This window comes from Ochotona princeps, chromosome 14 (assembly GCF_030435755.1).
Source record: "Ochotona princeps isolate mOchPri1 chromosome 14, mOchPri1.hap1, whole genome shotgun sequence".
NCBI lineage: Eukaryota > Metazoa > Chordata > Mammalia > Lagomorpha > Ochotonidae > Ochotona > Ochotona princeps.
In genome coordinates this window covers 18,553,184-18,572,851 of record NC_080845.1, presented here as the reverse complement: position 1 = coordinate 18,572,851, position 19,668 = coordinate 18,553,184, and the positions used below count along the sequence as shown (strand labels likewise).

The window sequence follows — 19,668 nt, the reverse complement described above, 5'->3', positions numbered from 1 at the left end:
AGTTAGGTACAATGCCTGTGAATCAACCTCCAACTTGGCAGTTTTGTTTTTTTTTTTTTAATTTATTAAAGGAAGTCATTGCTACAATGAGTCATTGAACAGGTTATACAAAGATTTTTTTAAAATGACTGTATATGCCCTCTTAAGTTTGCTCAGTCTGACTTATGGGTATTTGAGTTATGTTTGCCTTTCACATCAGAGAAGTTATAGTGTGGAACCAACAAACAAAAATACACGAAGGCACCTATGCACTGTGTAATGGTGGAAAGAGCAGAAAAACCAGCTGTAAAACTGCTCTGGCCTTTTGCCTGCTATGTACCTTTGTGGCTAAGTCCTTCTGTCTCAGGGTGAACTACATCACTTTACCACAGGATAATACACACATGTTCACATACCTGACAGAACTGTAATATAATACATATGAAAACAGTGCCCAACCTCAGAGGGCTGTACAAATAGAGTTTAAAAGCAAAAACAAAACTTTTTGAGATCCCATTAGCCAGGATCTCCCCCAAAGCCCATAATATCCAAGGTTGGGCCAAGGCCAAAATCAGGAGGCACAAATTCAGTAGAGGCCTGCCACGTGGATGGAAGGAACTCTGCCACTTGAGCTATCATTTGCTGCCTCCGCAGGTGCACCCAGGTCGGCAGCCAGCATCTGGAGCAAAGCTGAACCCAGCAACTCTAATACAGGGGACAGGTGTCTCAACAAGGGGTCCTAATTGTTTCATCAAACATTGACCCCTGCGGCTTTATTGTTATTAACACAGGGATTGATTTATGGCAGAAAAAGAGTAACAGCTGACTCTGCTAATTTCCATTTGCCCTCTAGACCCCAGGAGTCATTCCTCACCTGCAACCCACTCCCTCACCAGTCACTCCTCCCATACATTCCATACCTCCTTCCCTTAGCATTATACAGTCCTTAGGCCGGGAGCAGTGGTTTACCAGCCCAGCCTTCCCAAGCCCAGTCTTTTGGTGATGAGCTGTGCTGGCCTGGAACTCTGCCCACCCACCGGGGACCTAAGTTCCTGGCATAGATGCTGTCCTGGGACCTTACCCTTCCGCCAAGCCAAGATGCAAGCACATTCACAGTTCCCCTAGCCCAGTCCACCATCACACTGTGCTAACATGCTAACCCAGCTCCCACTTTAAAATAAATGGGAACCATTGTCTGTGGGAGCAAATAACATGCCTTGTTACCTCCTGAGCTGAGCGTGCTCATTATATATCTTGATTGTTCCTTAAGGTTTTGGGGGGTTCTGAAATGCAAACCAAAAAAAGGGAGGATTTTACCCAGCATTCTTCTAGTCCCCAAGATGAATGAACTTGAAAGATTTCTTACAAATGACTTCTGAACAAAATCAATTCTATTCCTGACATTTCCACCTCTGACTTGCGGTTTTACAGCATTTATGACCATGGCAATCATTTGAGAAAATGTTCCACTATGTACTTATTAAGTGCACCTTGGGAAATACTGGCAATTTTGCCATTTTACTCATTGAAATGCATATTTTTTAAATAAAATAAATCAGTTTACATGGAATTTTGTACTCTATGAGGCTTCAAGATATCTACTGGGGACCTTGAAACATAAGCTTTAGAATAAGGGAGGCGAAACTCATGTATTCTGGGAGGGTGGAGGATTCCTACTCCAATTTTCATCCATTTAAACAATTGTCTACAATATCTTTTTTTTTTTAAAGATTTATTTCATTTTTATTACAAAGTCAGATATACTGAGAGGAGGAGAGACAGAGAGGAAGTGGGGCTGCCGGGATTAGAACCAGGGACCACATGGGATCAAGGCAAGGACCTTAGCCACCAGGCCATGCCGCCAAGCCCTACAATATCTTTTTAAAAACTGATTTCTCTTCCAAAATCAATGTACTTTCGTATCTCTCATTTAAACTAAATGCATAAGGTGGTCCAACCAGGTGATGTTCAGGTAGGAGCCAGAGGAACAACCCACCTGAGGACAGAGCAGCAGAAAGGGAAATGGATGCCTGGGAAGTTTGCCTAGAGCCTGGAGCACAAGACACGGGGGTGCACCCAGGGTTGCCTGGAGGAGCTGTGGTTTCTGCTAGAGAAACGTCATGCACTTGTCCTGACCCACAGCAAGAATCAGCTCTAGATCCCTGTCCAGACCAAGCACAAGCTTGAGAGAAGCAGGCAGCTTGTGTAGAGCAGGAAAGAGAGAGGTTCTAGAAGGCAAATGGAAATTGAGCAGAGTCAGCTGCTCCAGCATATCCTTGGAAGTTAATATTTATGTACTATAAAGCACGTTGATCCCTGAATTAATTGCCTAACCTGGGTTAGAACTTTAGGGAAGATCCCAATGTAAATTTGATTTAGTTATATTCAGCAAATATTTGGTCACAAAAACCCAGTCCCTACTTGCATGTTTAAAATGTTTAATTCACAAGTGAAAATTAGGTGCGTTGATAGCATGGAACATAACGTTCTGTTATATGTGAATGTTAGAAAGGACTAGGGCAGGCTTCTTAACATGCTCATCCTTAGAAAGGGTAGTTGGGGTGGCCTGGGTCCTGTCACTCAAAGGCTTTAAAGGCAATAGGTGCAATGGGACCATTCTTAACTTCCTGTTGTGCCTGGAAACGCAGGAGATGAAGTTCACATGTGAAAGATACAACATATCCCCCAAACAGGAAGTCAACCCTGGGAATTCCTGCCATATCATCATGAAAATTCCTCTTCTTCTCCTTGCGTTATTGAGTGGCTTCTAAGTAACCTACTAAATTTTGACCAATTTAGTATGTAAATAACTGACCCGAACTGATTCTTCAGGACTTCATTTCTTTCTATTTTTTAATTTTTAAAAAATTTTTTATTGGAAGACAGATTTTGTGGAGGAAAAGAGAGAAGATCTTTATCTGCTGGTTCTGTTCCTGCATAGCTGCAATGACTGGAGCTGAGATGATCTAAAGCCAGGAGCCAGGAGCCTCTTCTAGGTCTCCCACACGGGTGCAGGGTCCCAAGGCTTTGGGCCATCTGTGATCAGCTTCTTTCCCAAACCACAAGCAGGGAGCTGGATGGGAAGCAAGGCAGCCAGGAAACGAACTGGCACCCATATGGGATCCTGGCACATGCAAGGCAAGGACTTTAGCCACTAGTCTACCACGCCAGGCCTGGGTCTTCATTTCATTTTAAAGGCTCTTGTGTCACAGAAAACTTGTATTAAATAAAGCTGATAAACTTGTATTACATAAAGCTGATAAACTTGTATTAGATAATGCTTTTCTCCTGCTAATCTGCCTTTGTCAATTTAAACCTTGGACCCAGCAGGTGCCAGAAGAAAATGGAATTCTGTTTGCTCCACATCTCGCAGACATATTTGTGCATGTGATGAAAACATTTAAAGTCTCTCTTAGCAACTTTAATAACAACTCATTAACTGTAATCACCTAGAAGTATGATAGAATGCTTGGATTTGTTCCTTCTAGTCTCGTGAAAATATTTTGTCTTTGGACCCGGTGTGGTACCCTAGTGGTTAAAGTCTTTGCCTTGCATGTGCCAGGATCACATATGGGCACCAGTTCTAATCCCAGCGGCCCTGCTTCCCATCCAGCTCCCTGCCTGTGGCCTGGGAAAGCAGGCGAGCACAAATGGCCCAAAGCCTTGGGACCCAAGTGGGAGACCCAGAAGAGACTCCTGACTCCTGGCTTTAGATCATCTCAGCTCCAGCCACTGTGGCCACTCGGGGAGTGACTCAACAGACAGACGTTCTTTCTCTCTATCTCTCTTCATCTCTGTATATCTGACTTTCCAATAAAAATGAATGATACATCTTTAAAAAAATTGTCTCTTTTGATCAACGTCTCCCCATTTATCTCATTGCATGCTATGGGTTTATTTACTATACCACAATTCTGGTCCTAATTATTTCAAATTTAAAATTCAAACAAATATTGCATGTCCTGCAAAGGATTGGCTATACACCAATTAAATAGGAATACTTGGGAATCTTTAAGAGAGAACTTAGTGGAAATATAGAAAAAAGTAACGAGATGTAGTTTGAGTTGAATGTATCCAAGTATCTTGGGTTGAATGTAAAGCAGGAAGTCATGCTTTGATACAAACTCCTACCGAAGCAGCTTCACGTACAGTGGGCCTACATCCCCCGTGAATTCATTACAGATGGAGAGTCTTGAAAGTTAAGTACATTCAATGCACATAAGCTGCCAAGCATCATAACTTAGCAACATAGCACCCGCTACGGAATAAAATGTTTTCTCCCCATGACAGCCTGGATGAGTGGCAGCAGCAGCTAGCTCTTGCTGCTCCAAGCATCTGTAGAGATGAATGGAAAATGCACCCTTCCAGGAAAGGGTCCCAACTTACAATTCAAAGTACAAGTTACACTGAAGCGCTGTCGCTTTCACACCGTGGGAATTCATCCGTCGGAACATCGCAAGTTAGGAGCTATCTGTGTGTTTCATTTTGCTATCCATACACCCGTCTCCCAAAAAGAAAAAAGGACAAGTAATTTCTCCACTGAGACACATTTGTAAGAGCCAAGGCAAAAATTTGCTGCTTTGAAGAACAACACTTGGAATTAACATTTTTTTAAAAGATTTATTCATTTTATTACAGCCAGATATACACAGAGGAGGAGAGACAGAGAGGAAGATCGTCCATCCGATGATTCACTCCCCAAGTGAGCCGCAATGGGCCAATGCACGCTGATCCAAAGCCGGGAACCTGGAAACTCTTCCGGGTCTCCCACGTGGGTGCAGCGTCCCAATGCATTGGGCCGTCCTCGACTGCTTTCCCAGGCCACAAGCAGGGAGCTGGATGGGAAGTGGAGCTGCCGGGATTAGAACCGGCGCCCATATGGGATCCCGGGGCTTTCAAGGTGAGGACTTTAGCCGCTAGGCCACACCGCTGGGCCTGGAATTAACATTTTATACAAGGTCTAAAAACGCTGCTCTTGGAGATTCCAGTGGCAGTATTCTGTACACAATGAGTTTTAATATTAAATCATTGATATAATTATAGGCTTTCAGAAAAGTTGCAGAAATACTGTAAAGCACAGAAATACTGTAAAGCACTCCTTGTACTCTTTACTTGACTTCACAAATAACCAATACTTTCCATTTGCATTCACAATGTGTCCTTGCTCTGTTTTGAAAGAAAAACAAAAAAGAAACAATGTATTTGAAAGACAGAAAGCTCTCCTACCTGCTGAATAAATGTGAGATGTGTCCCAGGCTGCGGAACCTAAGCTGGGATCAGGAGCACACGTCAAGTTTCCTTTGTGAAGGGCAGGAACCCATCACTTGAGCCATCACTGCCGTCTAAAGGTGTGTGTATTGGTGGGAAGTTGGAGTCGGGAGGCAGGACCTGGAATGGCACTGAGCTTCTCCAGGGTGAGACGTGCAAGTCTTCCCCACCAGGCTCCGTCCTCAGTTCCTTCCTGTGCTTTCCAGGCTCTCACCCTGCTCTGGCTCTCAGGGCACAGAAGGAAGCCCTGCCAAGACACAGTCAGCTAGATGGGAGGAGTGACTTAAGGGGACATAGTGACTTGAGAGACACTCAGACATCTGCACTGCAGTACTGCCACCACTACAGACAGTAATTTACAAAAACTCCCCAAGTGTGGCCTTCTCTAGGATTGTTCACATCTGTTAGAGGAATCTGCCTCACCTGTGCCTAGAGGGGGATAGGAAGGAGCAAAGGAAGTGGTTTTGGAAGAAACGCCTTAGTGTCAGCTCTCAACCCTGCTGTGTGATCTTATCTGAATCACTTTGTTGTTGAGAACTCAGTTTGCTGAGGCTCTGAGGAAGAGAACAGCCATCCATGCTCCCTGTTTGTGTGAGGGGAATAAACACCCACTCCCAGGTCTCTACTCCTGTAGGGCTCACGCTTGGTGCTGCGGCAGCCGCCGCTCCTGTGTGCTCTGGGGGAGACATAGCCACCCTGTGCTTATCGACTCCTGCTGCTTATCCACATGTATTTACACTTTAGGTACAAGCCTATTGTTCAGTTTATAATGATTTCACTCTTCCTCACCAGGCTAGAGGAGTAGAAGTGGTTTAGAAGAAAGAGGGGAAGTTTGCTGCCATAGTAAATGATCTCAGCAAAAACGCCCCCAAACGTGACCGTGACATTTGCTGTGTGAGCGGTACCATGCCTGGATTACTTGATAAGACGCAAACTCTCGTTTGGTGTAATTTATTGTTTTAGGTGAATTGTTTCCCAAGACAACTCTATCAGGACTCACTGAGATCTAATGTTAGACCTGCATGGAACGTGGTTTTCTTGTCTCAGAGCAAGGTGATGAGAATGGTTCCTTGATGCTCTCATCCACGATCCATTTGAGTCTGTGCTTCTGTGGTGTGAATTAGGCTAATCACCGTGACTTGGCTAAATGCAGTCATTAAGATTTATTGGGTCACAGAGACAGGAAGGTCTTGTCTGATATGGCATTGCAAGGTCCAATTCAGACATTTATTCGGTGCCAACGGAGATAATAATATTCAAGGAATTTTGTGCTGTCACTTCATTACTGTAATTTTTAGTTTGCAAAGACTTCTCATATCTAAAATGTGATTAGGTCTTCCAATATACAAAAGCCAAAAGCGTTTTTCTCATTCTTGGTTCTATTCTATTCTATTCTATTCTATTCTATTCTATTCTATTCTATTCTATTCCATTCTATTCTACCTAAAATACTTTGGGATCACATAAAAGGCTCAATAAGTATATTGCTAAGAAATGCTTTATCAAAGGATGGAAGGGGAGGAAAGTGAACATATCTTGGGTGTGATGCTGGCCACTACTTCACACAGCAAGCCACACTTAATCTGTACACAATCCCATTGCAGAGCATAGTGGATGCAGGAGTTTTTGTTCCCCAAAAGGCCAGCCTGTGTGCTCCAGGTAAGCTTCGACAATCACCTTGCAGCAGACAGGTCTCTATGCTCAAAGAGTGACAACCTGTCCTTCATCTAGGAGGGAAAATGTTGGTACACTGTCACCGGGGAACACACTGTGAGTGGCACAGGCTCCATGCATCAGGGTGTATTCTATCATCCCAGAAAGAAAGCTAGGACAGCTAAGAAACACTTTTCTCTTTGTGAAACAAGGAGACCTCAACAGGCAGTCCAGGGCCGTGCACCTGTTCAAGTCCAAGCAACTTCATTCTTCTGAACCACAGGAGTCTGTCATTTCAGATTTCTGCTAGTAATTTGTAACACCTGTCACAAACCCCAACTGCTGGAAAGACTGGAAAGCAGAGAACCGGCCAGATACTGCAAAAATGAATGCAGTTGGGAAGTTGACTATGGATATAGTACTGATGAAGGGGAGTGTGATTATTGAAAGGGCTGTCAGAATCGTCAACAACCATTGGCTATATTCAGCACCAGAGAGGATATTAAAGCCTTTGATTCTGCCTCTTTGTCAACCTGGCAGTATTCTTGCTAGAGAAAGCCAGGGCTCTGTGCACCTTAGACAAGAAAAGACAAGTGGGTGTTACCATGTGGGTCAAATAAAGAGGGAGGGAGAAGCAGCCTTTCTTGTTCAATAGAGCTTGACTGTGGCAGAGTTTACCCTGCCAAGAGAATGGGAGGAGGCCCTGTGCTTTCCTTACTCTTGGCATTTGTGATTTGGACCCCAGGTGTTCAGGTTCAAGTTCATCTAGGTATTTTCATTCTGACCACTGGTTTGCCAAACTTTGTTAGTATTTACTTATGAGCATCTAAAAACTTTCTTCAAGTTTTCTTTTTTCTGCTATCTAATAATTTATGTAATGCACATGCAGGTGTTTAAAAACCTTACATTCGGGGTCCGGTGCGATAGCATAGTGGTTAAAGTCCTCGCCTTGCATGCCCGGGATCCCAAATAAGCACCGGTTCTAATCCCAGTAGCCCTGCTTCCTTTTCAGCTCCCTGTTTGTGGCCTGGGAAAGTAGTTGAGGATGGTCCAAAGCTTTGGGACCCTGTACCTCTGTGGGAGACCCGGAAGAAACTCGTGTCTCCTGGCTTTGGATTGGAGCAGTTCCAGCCGTTGCGGCCTCTTGGGCAGTGAATCATCCGACGTTAAGATCTTCCTCTCTGTCTCTCCTCCTCTCTGTATATCTGCCTTTCCAATAACAATAATTAAATCTTAAAAACAAAACAACAAACTTTCCATTCACTGGTTCACTCCCCAAGGGGCTACAATGGCCAGAGCTGTGTTCATCCAATGCCAAGAACCAGGAGCTTCTTCCAGGTCATGCAGGCAAAGGGTTCCAAGGCTTTAGGCCATCCTCCACCGCTTTCCCAGGCCACCAACAGAAAGCTGGATGGGAAATGGAGCAGCTGGGACAAGAACCCATGCCCATATGATATCCACAGTGTGTAACCTGAAGTTTTAAACACTAGGCTATCATGCCAAGCCCACATATAAGTTATAAAAAACATGTCCTTTCATGATGCATACTGTGGGCAAATGCTATTTTGTTAAATAAATGAATGACAACATTCTTTTCTTTTGAAAGCTTAAATACTTATTTATTTATTTTATTTGAATGGCAGAGTGAGAATGGTGATCCAGAGAGGATGCAAGATCTTTCACTCCCAGGTTCTTCCCTCAAATGTCTGAAAATGCCAGTCCTGGGAAAGGCTATGAAGGCGGGGCGGAAACTCAACTCACATCTGCTATGTGGGTGGCAGCAAACCTCCTACTTGAGCTATATTACTTGCTGCCAGCCAGGGTGAGCATTAGCAGGGAGCAGGAGCCAGGAATGAGGCAGGGACACTTACCCAGGCCTGTGAAATGGGATGTGGGCACCTTATGTGCCGTATTCAGCTCTGGGACAAACCACATCCCGACATGCTTTGACTTTGGCAACTGGAGTTGGATTCCAGGTCTCATTGTGCTGATCATTCCTCTGCACCCTTGTCTATGCAAGATCCATGCATTCGTTTATGCACTTAAAACCCAGTGTCCCTCCACGCCCCTCCCGCCATATGCCCACAGCCCTGGCACGGTAGCTTAGCATCTAAAGTCCTCACCTCACACGTGCCGGGATCCCATATTGGTGCTGGTTCTAATCCCAGCAGCCCTGCTTCCTCTCTGTCTCTCCTCCTCTCTGTATATCTGACCTTCCCATATAAAAAAAAATAATAACTCTTTAAAAAAAAAGTACATGCAGGTTTTTGGCATCCTGGAACTGCCCTGAGTGTTGGCAGGGTCCATGGTCACACCTAGCTCAGTCCATCACCCCATCTCTTGAGTTAACCAGCAGGACTTGTATTTGCACTGGGTTTGGCCCACTATCGCCCACAGAATCTACCCCTGGACCTGGTTCTCTCACATGCTGGTTAGTGTCATGGCTTTGCCCAGTGTGACCTGTCCTCTGTTCCGACATTCAGTTACTTGAATCTAGTCCTGCTAGACAGGCCCCAAGCCCTAGCTTTCACGTGGACTGGCATGTGGTCAGCCATGTTCCATGCTAACAAGCCCAACTCCGGATTCCCATGTGGGCTGGTGCATGAGTCTGACCAAACAGGTCTTCCAGTCTCTCCCCTCCAAACCACCAAGGTACCCTTGCTTACCTGAAAGTACAGTGGCCCTGTTGTTCAGTGTCCCTCAGGATTAATCCCTCACCTGCACATACTGTGGCCTTATCTATGGATGTCCCTAGGCAGTAATTCCAGACCGCCAAGACCCCAGAGCTTGCTGTCAGGCAGCCAATGTGTGAGGCCCAGCTCCTTATCGCTCTGGCTGCCCGCAAGCCCAGGATTTGCCAACGCTTGGCAAGAGTGAATGGGGAATCAGATCTGGGAATACCTCTAGGTCTCTTTGGTGATCTCCCCGATCGAACTGCTGGACTCAGAGCCCTGGCTAGGAGAGGACGGAGGACGGAACGGGTCAATCAACCACCTCAGCTAAACGTTGGGCAGCGAAATACTGGGCAAACGAGGACTCCATGATGGACTGTGACAATCAGTGGCTTCTTCAATGACCTAATTGAGCTGGGAGGGATATGACTGGCAGCGATCCATAACTGGAGGACTATAAAGACCACTTGGGCAGGTATCTCAGCATGCCCCACATCTGGGACCTTGGGCGGGTGGGAGACTGGGTGGGGATTCTCCCTCAATGTTCCCCTTCACCTCAGATATATAAATAATATAATAAAATATATATTAAAAAAAAAAAAAAAAGAGTGAATGGGGAGTAGGTTCCCAGCAGGAAGCCTGGTCCGGCACAGGTTCTCTCAGGCACAACCACACGGCGGGAAGATTCAGACCCCCATATCTCTGAGCAGACTTACCTGGACTCTGCCTGAATCAATAAATCTTTACAAAAACCATGAAAGTTTGAATTTCATAAATATCATGTGTCATAAATTGCTATTTTTCATTTTTCAACTTCAAAAGATGCATCGAATCAATGAGAAAGCCAGAAGGATGAAAAGGGAACTTACGTTATGGGAGGAAATATTTTCAAAGAGGGCCTGGCACGAAGGTCTAGTGGCTAAAGTCCTTGCCTTGTACTGACGGGGATCCCATATGGGAGACAGTTCATGTCCTGGCTGCCCTGCTTCCCATTTAGCTCCCTGCTTGTGACCTAGAAAAGCATTGAAGGATTGTCCCAAAGCCTTGGTACCCTGCACAAGCATGAGAGACCTGAAAGAGGCTCCGGGCTCTTGGCTTCAGATCAGTTCACCTCCAGCCATTGCAGCCACTTAGGGAGTGAACCAACAGATGGAAGATCTTCCTCTCTGTCTCTCCTGTTCTCTCTCCATATATATGACATTCCAATAAAAAATATAAATCTTTTAAAAAATTGTTGTCACAGAGCTATCATCTAGAACACATAAAAAACAACTGAACTAGAAATGGGCAAAGGCTTGGATCAGTACTTTTTGAAAAAGCACACAAGTATCAGTAAGTACATGAAAGGCAGGCAAGATCAGCATCATCAGAGGAATGGAGTTAGAAGTACACTCAGTAAGAGAGCCACTGTGAGGAAATAACAGGTGCTGGTGAGGATGTGCAGAAACTGTGAGCCGGGAGCAGTGTGGGTGTGTGACATGGAGCAGCCGTTGTGAGAATCAGGACTGTGGTTCCTCAACAAGAGTAATAAACTACCATCCTACTTCCAGGTGCATATCCAAGGGAACTGAAGGCAGGAGCTCAGACAGATATTTGCACATGCATGTTTGTGGCAGCGTTATTCCCACTAGCTAAGTGGTGAAAACTGCACAAATGTTGTGGACAGATAGTGAATTAAGAAAAGGAGAGGACAATGCAGATGAATAATTTCACATTTTCTCAGAAGAATAGAGAGAGAAGTGATTGAGAAGAAAGAGGACTGAAGTCTGTTTAAAATTGCCAAATCGCATTGTCAAAGAAAAAGATCTGAGTAGAACTTCCAGCAAACAGATAAGAATGACTTCTGGGGGATTGGGGTCCAGCATGGTGGGGTATCAGGTTAATCCTCCGTTGTGGTACTTTCATCCCATGTGGGCAATAGTTCAAATTCTGGCTGCCTCACTTCCTATCCAGCTCCCTGTACATGATCTGGAAAGCATGGAAGAAGTCTAAGCAGTTGGGCCCCGGAACCCATGTGGGAGACCTGGAAGAGCCCACGGCTCCTGGCTGCAGATTCCCCGTGTCTGTTCATTGCAGACTCTTGAGGAGTTAACCACTGAAAGAAGACTCGCTCTCTCTGTCTGTCTGTCTGTCTGTCTATCTCTCTCTTTCCCTCTGTTTCTTTGATTTCAAGTAAAACAAGTCTTTAAATAATGACGTGCTCTGTACATGCAGCATGCCTCCCGTACTTGATGCAACACACACTTTGATTACCTGTGTAGTTGATTGTTCTGAGGGAGTTGATTCCTAAAGCAGCTAGCTTGGAGCTTAGTGTGGAACATGGTTTTGTTTTCTCAGAACAGGATGGAGGAGATCTTGCTCCTGGATACTCCCATGCACAGGTGAGATGGGCTTCGGAGGGTGGCTTTGGATTTGGGGCCAGTCATCTCACGGCAATATCTAAACTTACAGCTGGGGTGGAAGGCAATGGTTCTTGAGCAGTGCAATAACTGCACCAATAGCTGTTTTGAAACTAGTAAGTATTTCTTTTGGTCTAGCGGGGTACTGTGGGTAATCGTAGTACTAAGGATACTTTCCTCTTGAGTTCTGAGACACTTTGCTGGAGTCACCTGCCATGACCCAGAGGCTGTCTGCATTTGCCCTGGGCTAAGTTCTCCAGACCAGGCTCAAGCACACATGCAGGCCTTCCAGCCTGTATTCCTGCTCTGGAGTACATACACATGTGCTCACACACTGCACGGGCATGGCTCAAGCCATGCGGTTCCTCCATGTTGATTCTGAACCTGTTCTGGGCCACTGAAGTTCTTCCCTCAACGACTAACCTGATACCTTCCCCTGGATTGAATAGTTTGGGTAAAGAAGAGGATGTAAGGAAGCAGGAAATTTTATTTTCAATTTGCGTTAGGAATCATGGGCAAATAACTTGTTAAGATTCAGATTTCAAAAGGCATTCATATTTTTCTAAAGGTTTTACACTCACACTCTCACCCCACCCATTGTTTCAGTGTATTATAACTGTTTAATCTCTTTTGTATCTGTAATGTAGTGTTGGTCAACAGATTTGATGCTGTTCAGATGGCCAGCCTTCCTTTCCAAGAGCATGGTATCCCATCACATGTATGAGTCTTGTTTTTATACATCAGTAATGATTTAAAGCATTCTTATGAACCATGCATATTTCTTGTAGGTACATGTATATCCTTGTGTTGACTTGTTGCTATTGTGAATGCTACATTCCTTTCTGGTCTATTATATTATTAGACTCAACTACAGGGGACGGGAGTAGGTTGCTTGCAAGACACCTGCACTTAACGATTACATCTTAAGGCACAATCATAAGCAGCAAGGCTAGCAATCCTGTGATTTCAAATTCCAGACTTCTGCAAGCAGGGAGGCAGGTCTTAGCCTCACTTCACAGATGAAAATGCAGAAATTCAAGTAAACTTATCAACTCCAAATTCATCATGTTTAACCCCATAAGGAGCTGCATATGGCAGTGAATGGAACATATGTTGTCGTTCACTAGGAAATTTGCATTCTCTGCCAATAATTACATCCATTTGGTTGTTTGTTGAAATTTTATTCATTTATTGAGAAACAGAAAGAGAGAAAGAGAGAGAAATCGCATCCACTGATTCACTTGCCAATGCCTGCAGTGGTCCAGGTTGGCGGGGTGACAGAAACTCAATTTCCTGAGGCATGCACTGCCTGATCCCAGGTTGTACATTAGCAGGAGTGAGGAGGCAGGAGCTGTAACCAGGTGTCCAACCTCAACGCTCTGCACTGGGGCACAGGCATCTTCACTGCAAGACTATTCACCCTTCCCTTGCATCCATTTAAATGTGTTTGTTAATATCAAACTCATTGCAATTGTTATTTTTTGGATAATTAAGGCAGTATGCATTTTTACTAATTGACAGAAAAAATTAAGTAATCTGGATCCTGCAATGATTTCACATGTCATGTTCTTTTACATTTTCACTATTGCTTTCCCCACGTTGTCTCCTTTCAGCATCCCCATAAATGCAGCAGGCATGTTATCGAATCCCTCAATGACGTATTCATGATACTGGATTTTACCCTGTATGAAAACAACAAATTTTAAAAGGTTAATTTTCCAAATACTACACTTCTATTACCCTAGCAACAGGTACATTACATGCACTTTATTTATTTATTTATATGAAATGGCGACCTGGTTATTGAGGAGCAGGTTCAGCATACAATATGCATAGGGGTAAGATCCATAGACTAAGCATACATAACAGATTACAAAGAACATTCAGAAAGACTCTTCAGATCAATGTTAACAACAGGAAAATGTCCATTGACAATGATTATGCCATTTCTAAGTCAATCTTAAGTGGAAGCAGATGGAAGGAGACATGTTTGGGTACTATACCATTGTAATCACTTCCAGTAATGTGGATTCAGGGACTGCTCAGGAAATATACATCCCATAGCAACCTGAGAATGTTTTCAAAGATTTATTTATTTTTATTTGAAAGACAAGTTTACAGAAAAAGGACAAAGAGAGAAGATCTTTCATCTGCTGGCTCTCTACCCAAATGGTTGCACGGGACAGAGTAGAGCTGATCTGAGAATCAGGAGTCAGGAGCTTCCTCTGAGTCTCCCACATCAGAGCAGGGAACCAAGCAAATGGGCCATCCTCCACTTCCTTGCCAGGCTCTAAGAAATGAGCTGGATTGGAACAGTAGTGATGGGTACATAAACCAGTGCCCATATGAGATGCCAGCACCACAGGTGCTGCACCAACCTGCTGGATAATCTAAGAATTTGTCTCTCCTTCAAGCCAAGAGCCTTTCAACACATCTTTATCATTTATTTAAGATTATGGGAGACAGGGACTGGTGGCAAATCTGTCAACTTAAACTACATAACCATCCGGAAAGTACATGACCCAGGAGTGGGAGTGGCCTAGGAAGGAAATAATATACACCTCCCTCCTGGGTTACCACTCCCACTGGAGAGCATGAAAACCAGGACTGGGGCAGGGGCGGCTGGACAGAATGGCACCCATCAGCATGTGTGTGGCTGGATAGTGGAGCTATCAATGCCCACTGACATGTAGAAGAGCCAAGTGGGATGTGGGACAGACTGGACTAGTCTGCTATTCATTCTGGCAAGCGAGGGAGCCAAGGCAGGGGGTGGACCTGGTGGGGGTTACTGTGGGTCGCTCCGACTAGGCTGCAGCTCCCACTGGTTTATGTGAGGGCTGAGTATGTGCTGGGCAGAACCAGGCTGGACTGCAACACCCATTGGTTCCAGTGGAAGACAGGGCTGGAAACAGAACTGACCCAGCAACTGTGACCACTAGCTGATTGGGGTGATGGACTGTGCCAGGCCCTGAACTGGCAAGTACACACAAGAATCTGGTCTGCGATCATCTCAGACAGTTTCTTTGGGGATCTCCCCAATCAAACTGCCAGACTCAGAACCCCAACTATGAAGAGAAGTGCAGGTTCCATGTTCTGCCGTGGAGTAAAAATGCCAGAGCCGAGCCTGTTCAGAGGCTCAGACGGAGCAGGGGACAGCACAATCAGTGAAAAACTGGGCAAACGGAGACTCTAAGGTGAACTGAGTCGGTCAGTGGATTCTGCAGCAACTTCATCATGCTTGGAATGGCAAGATTGACAGCCGTTCATAACTGTTGAACTATCAAAACCACTTGAGCAAGACCCTCGGAGCATGCCCCATATCAGGGACCTGGGATGAGTGGCAGCCTGGGTGGGGCTTCTCCCTTTATCTCCCCATTTACCCCAGATACAGAAAAAGAAGAGAATGTAGAAATAATCGTCTTATGCACTTCCCTTGAACCTCTGTGTCCTAATTAACCATGTAAAGATTATCAGAAATAAAGAAAAAAGAGAATATGGGAGACAAGTGTTCATATTAGTGTGGGAGGTTTTTCATTTCTTCATCTACAATAAAGCACATAGTCTACTAAGTAAGGACTAATGACTAATTTGCAGTCTCATATTTAAGGGTTCAGGGGTCAGAGTGTGGTGCAGTGGGTTAAGTTACCACCTGCAACACCAGAATCCCCTATCAGTGAGTTCTAACTGCTTGATTTCTAATCCGGCTCCCTGCTAATCCGCTAAGAAAAATAGTAGGGTAAAGCCCAACTTTGGGACCCTGCAACCATGCAAAAGATCTGAATGGAGTTCCAGGCTGTTGGTTGCAACCAGACTTGGTCCTGACCATTGTGACTCTCTGAGGAGCGTCTATCCCTCTTCCTTTACAGCTCTGTCTTTCAAATAAAGAAATAAATGAATCTTGAATGGGTGGGAGGAATCTTTACAGAGACCTGAGTTACCTGATATGACTTTTCTTCTTAATGTATTCCAGAAATGGCTAGGCACCATTTATGGAATTATGACTGGTTAATGAGTAATAGCTGCACATATTTACAGGGTAAGGTATAATATTTCAACATATATATTAATAAACTGACCATATCAGGCAATTGGCATTTCTATTTCCTTTTTTGTTTGGAGCTTACCACCTCCTCTCTTCTAGTTCTTCTGATTTATTTTAAAATGTCTTTATTTTTGAAAGCAGTGTAAATGAAAAAAGGGAGAATAAAGGGAAAGAAAACTCTTACATCTGTTGGTTTATTCCTCAAAAGGCTACAATGACTAGCACTAGGGCAAGTCAAAGCCAGGAACCTGGCACATCATCTGGGTCACACAGGTGGGTGGTAGAGTCCCAGTTATTTGGACCATCCTCTATTACTTTCCCAGCAGCACTATTGGGAGCTGGAATGGAAGTAGACCAGCTGTGTCCTGAATCAGAATCCACATGGGATGCTGGTGGTAGTGTAACCCACTGCCTCTCTGCTCCAGCCCCTCTTGCAGCTCTGTACATAGTCAGTAATATATTACTGGAAAGCACAGTCTCCCCGTGGTGTTGGGTAGCACTGGTTTGACTATCAACTGCGTAAGCGAAGATTTGAATCCTAATTTCAAAACACAGCTGCTTTTCAAAAGGCAAAACTCTACATAGAGTAGAATGAAACGTGACCCAGCCATCCCACTTTCCATTTCATGGGCAGAATCCTAACACCCTCCCTCTGCAAATGAAACTGTATTTATTTATTTTTTTTGCTGGGATTTTTATAGGAGTTTTAATAAGTCTGGATAAATACTAGGAAAACCATCATTTTACAACATAATCTTCTAATCTGTGAATGTACCATATCTCTACGTATTTTCTTTCTTTTTTTTTAACATATACTTTTATTTCATTTCCTTTTTTTAAACTAATTTCATTGCATTATGTGATACATTCTTTTATGCACTGGGATTCCCCCCGCCCCTCCCCAAACCCTCCCCCCACGGTGGATTGCTCCACTTTGTTGCATTTCCATAGTTCAAATTCAGTTGACATTCTTTCATTGGAGGTATTTACCAAGCATAAAGTCCAGCATCTTATTGTCCTGGTAAGTTCAATAGTTTCTTGGTGAGACCATCTCTGGTCTGAAGGTAGAGCCGGCAGAGTATCATTCCAATCAATTAAAAGTCCCAACATAATATTTCCAACCATTTACAACATTATGGCATTAATTGACATGGTATTGATTAACCAATATGTTAACAGGAAAATGCAGGTTCTCAACCACAACCTGTGACTTCTTCATAGACATTTCAATTTTGGTTTATAGTCAACCATGTTCTATACACCTTAAAATGGCTTAGATTGTTATTCAGCTGTCTCATGCCTATTTTAATTTTAGTCTTTAGCAGTTTATAGCATTGAAGCATGATTTCGCTGAACCTGGCTGTTTTTCGGGTGGTCTAACTCTATAATTCTAACAGGATATATGTCAACAGTTTAGGTGAGCATGTTTTGGAGGGGTGTGCAGAGAAATCTTCCATACCCCAGTTAGGAGTAACTAATCTTTGTGTCCCACCCAGTGAGGTATAAGTGCATCCCCGCTGACTGTGCAACTGTATTTAGAGACAGGGAATTCACAGAGGTTAGTAAATTAAAACAAGGCCATGTGGGTGACTCCCAATCATCAACAAGGACACAGACAGAGAGAGATGGGCAAAATAAAGATACACGGGGCCTCAGTCCCAACAACGCTGCTCACGTCCAACTCTTGCTCTAGAACTTTCAGCCTGCAGAGCTGCAAGGGCATAAGAGGAGGGGAGAGGAGAGGAGGGAAGGTGGGGAGAGGAGAGGAGAGGAGAGCAGAGCAGAGCAGAGCAGAGAGGAGAAGAGAGGAGAGAACAGAGGAGAGGAGAGGAGAGGAGAGGAGAGGAGAGGAGAGAAGAGGAGGGGAGGGGAGAGGAGGGGAGAGGAGAGGAGGGGAGAGGAGAGGAGGGGAGGGGAGAGGAGAGGAGGGGAGAGGAGAGGAGGGGAGAGGAGGGGAGAGGAGAGGAGGGGAGGGGAGAGGAGAGAAGGGGAGAGGAGAGGAGAGGAGAGGAGAGGAGGGGAGAGGAGGGGAGAGAAGAGGAGGGGAGAGGAGAGGAGGGGAGAGGAGGGGAGGGGAGAGGAGGGGAGGGGAGAGGAGGGGAGGGGAGAGGAGGGGAGGGGAGGGGAGGGGAGAGGAGAGGAGAGGAGGGGAGAGGAGAGGAGAGGAGAGGAGGGGAGGGGAGAGGAGAAGGAAAGGAAGAAGGAAGGAGGCAGTAAGGAAGTAAAGGAGGAAGGGAGGAAACAAGGAAGAAAGGAGAAGAGAAATGATGAAAAGGAAAGAAAAAATTGAAGAAGGAAAGAAGGGTGAAAAGAAGAGAGGGAGAAGGGATGGGGAAAGGGCAAGTTATTCTGGCCCAGCTGGTGGAGCTGCTGTTTGGGAGGCCCAGTTCCCACATTGCAGAGCAAATTGGAGTGCCAGATACTCCACTTGTAGTTCTGCTCCTTGGTAATGCACCTGGAAGGTGGTGATCCAAGTACCTGAAGCATTTCCACCCATATAGGAGACCCAGAAGGAGTCTCTGGCTCCTAGGTTTTGACCAGACCTAGCTGTTGCAGCCATCTGGAGACAACAGGGAGACAGAAAATCTTGCTGTCAGCCTCCCTTTCAAATAGATGAAAGTAAATAAACATAAAAAGAAAGAAATTGTAAGTAGACAAGAGTTCACTCTATTTTGTGATAGATAGGGAGCAATGAAATGATCTACTTTAGTAATGGAAATAAAGTCTAGAGAGAATGCTGTTTTCCTTTATAATTTGGGAAAGGTAAGAGTATTTATTGAGAGAAACCGATGATGCTGTAGAGAGGGAAGAACTGCTGGAATGACCAGCTAGAGCAACAAAGGGAACAGGATCTAGTGTCCAACGAGTGTTGACTCCGCTGTTCCTTACCTCTAACACCCATTTCAGCAGCTCCTTCAGAGCCTTCTGCTTAACTTCTCCTTGCCAACGGGTGCAAAGAAACGCTTCAATGCGGATTTCTCCATAGATCATATGCTCTGGGGATGGGCCTAGAAAGAGAAGGGTATATGTGGGTGACAGGGTCCAGGAAAGTGGCTACCATGGCAACCAAAGCAGGACAAGCTTTTGTCAGTGTTCTCTAAGCGCCTCACTCCCAACTGCCTCCACTCCTTTCTGATTCCTGGGTCACCTCTAATCAATACATGGTCTGTTGTGGGCAACAGCATTCCATCCAAAGACGTTCATATTTCTAAACTCCAGAACTTGGGACTATTTCACCTTAATAATAATGTATTTGCAACTATAATTATATATATATATATATATATATATTTGTATATTTATATATTTATATTTATATATTTACAGGGAGAGAGAGTGACAGAGACAGATCATCCATCTGCTCGCCCACTGCCCAGATCTACACAACATCCCAGGCTGGACCAGTCTGAAGCCAGGAGTCAGAAGCCCTAAGGGAATATCTCTTCAGCTATGAAAGGAGAGAGCTATATAAGGTCAGACCGGGGTGTAGTGAATGTTAACTCTGTGGTTGGTAGAGCTTTTGGATCTGTGTGAGTGTTGAGAGGGAGAGGGGAAGCTTCAGTATTAGAGAGTGAACAATGAATGAATGAAAAGTACGGGAAGGACCCAAAAGACATGAAACGCAGACAGTGAGGGAATGCAGGGAAATGCATGC

General features: G+C 44.7%; 1 protein-coding gene across 1 annotated transcript in view; it reads right to left on the bottom strand.

Annotated features, from left to right (window-relative positions):
* Positions 1–13,131: 13,131 nt before the first annotated feature.
* The window catches only part of PTGR1 (prostaglandin reductase 1), a 28,252-nt gene continuing 21,715 nt past the window's right edge, over positions 13,132–19,668 (bottom strand). The window contains exons 9-10 of the mRNA XM_058672664.1: positions 18,903–19,021; positions 13,132–13,653 (exon numbers count right to left, since the gene is read on the bottom strand). Coding sequence (XP_058528647.1) covers positions 13,543–13,653; positions 18,903–19,021 — 230 coding nt within the window. The 3' untranslated portion in view covers positions 13,132–13,542. The remainder of the gene's footprint in view (positions 13,654–18,902; positions 19,022–19,668) is intronic.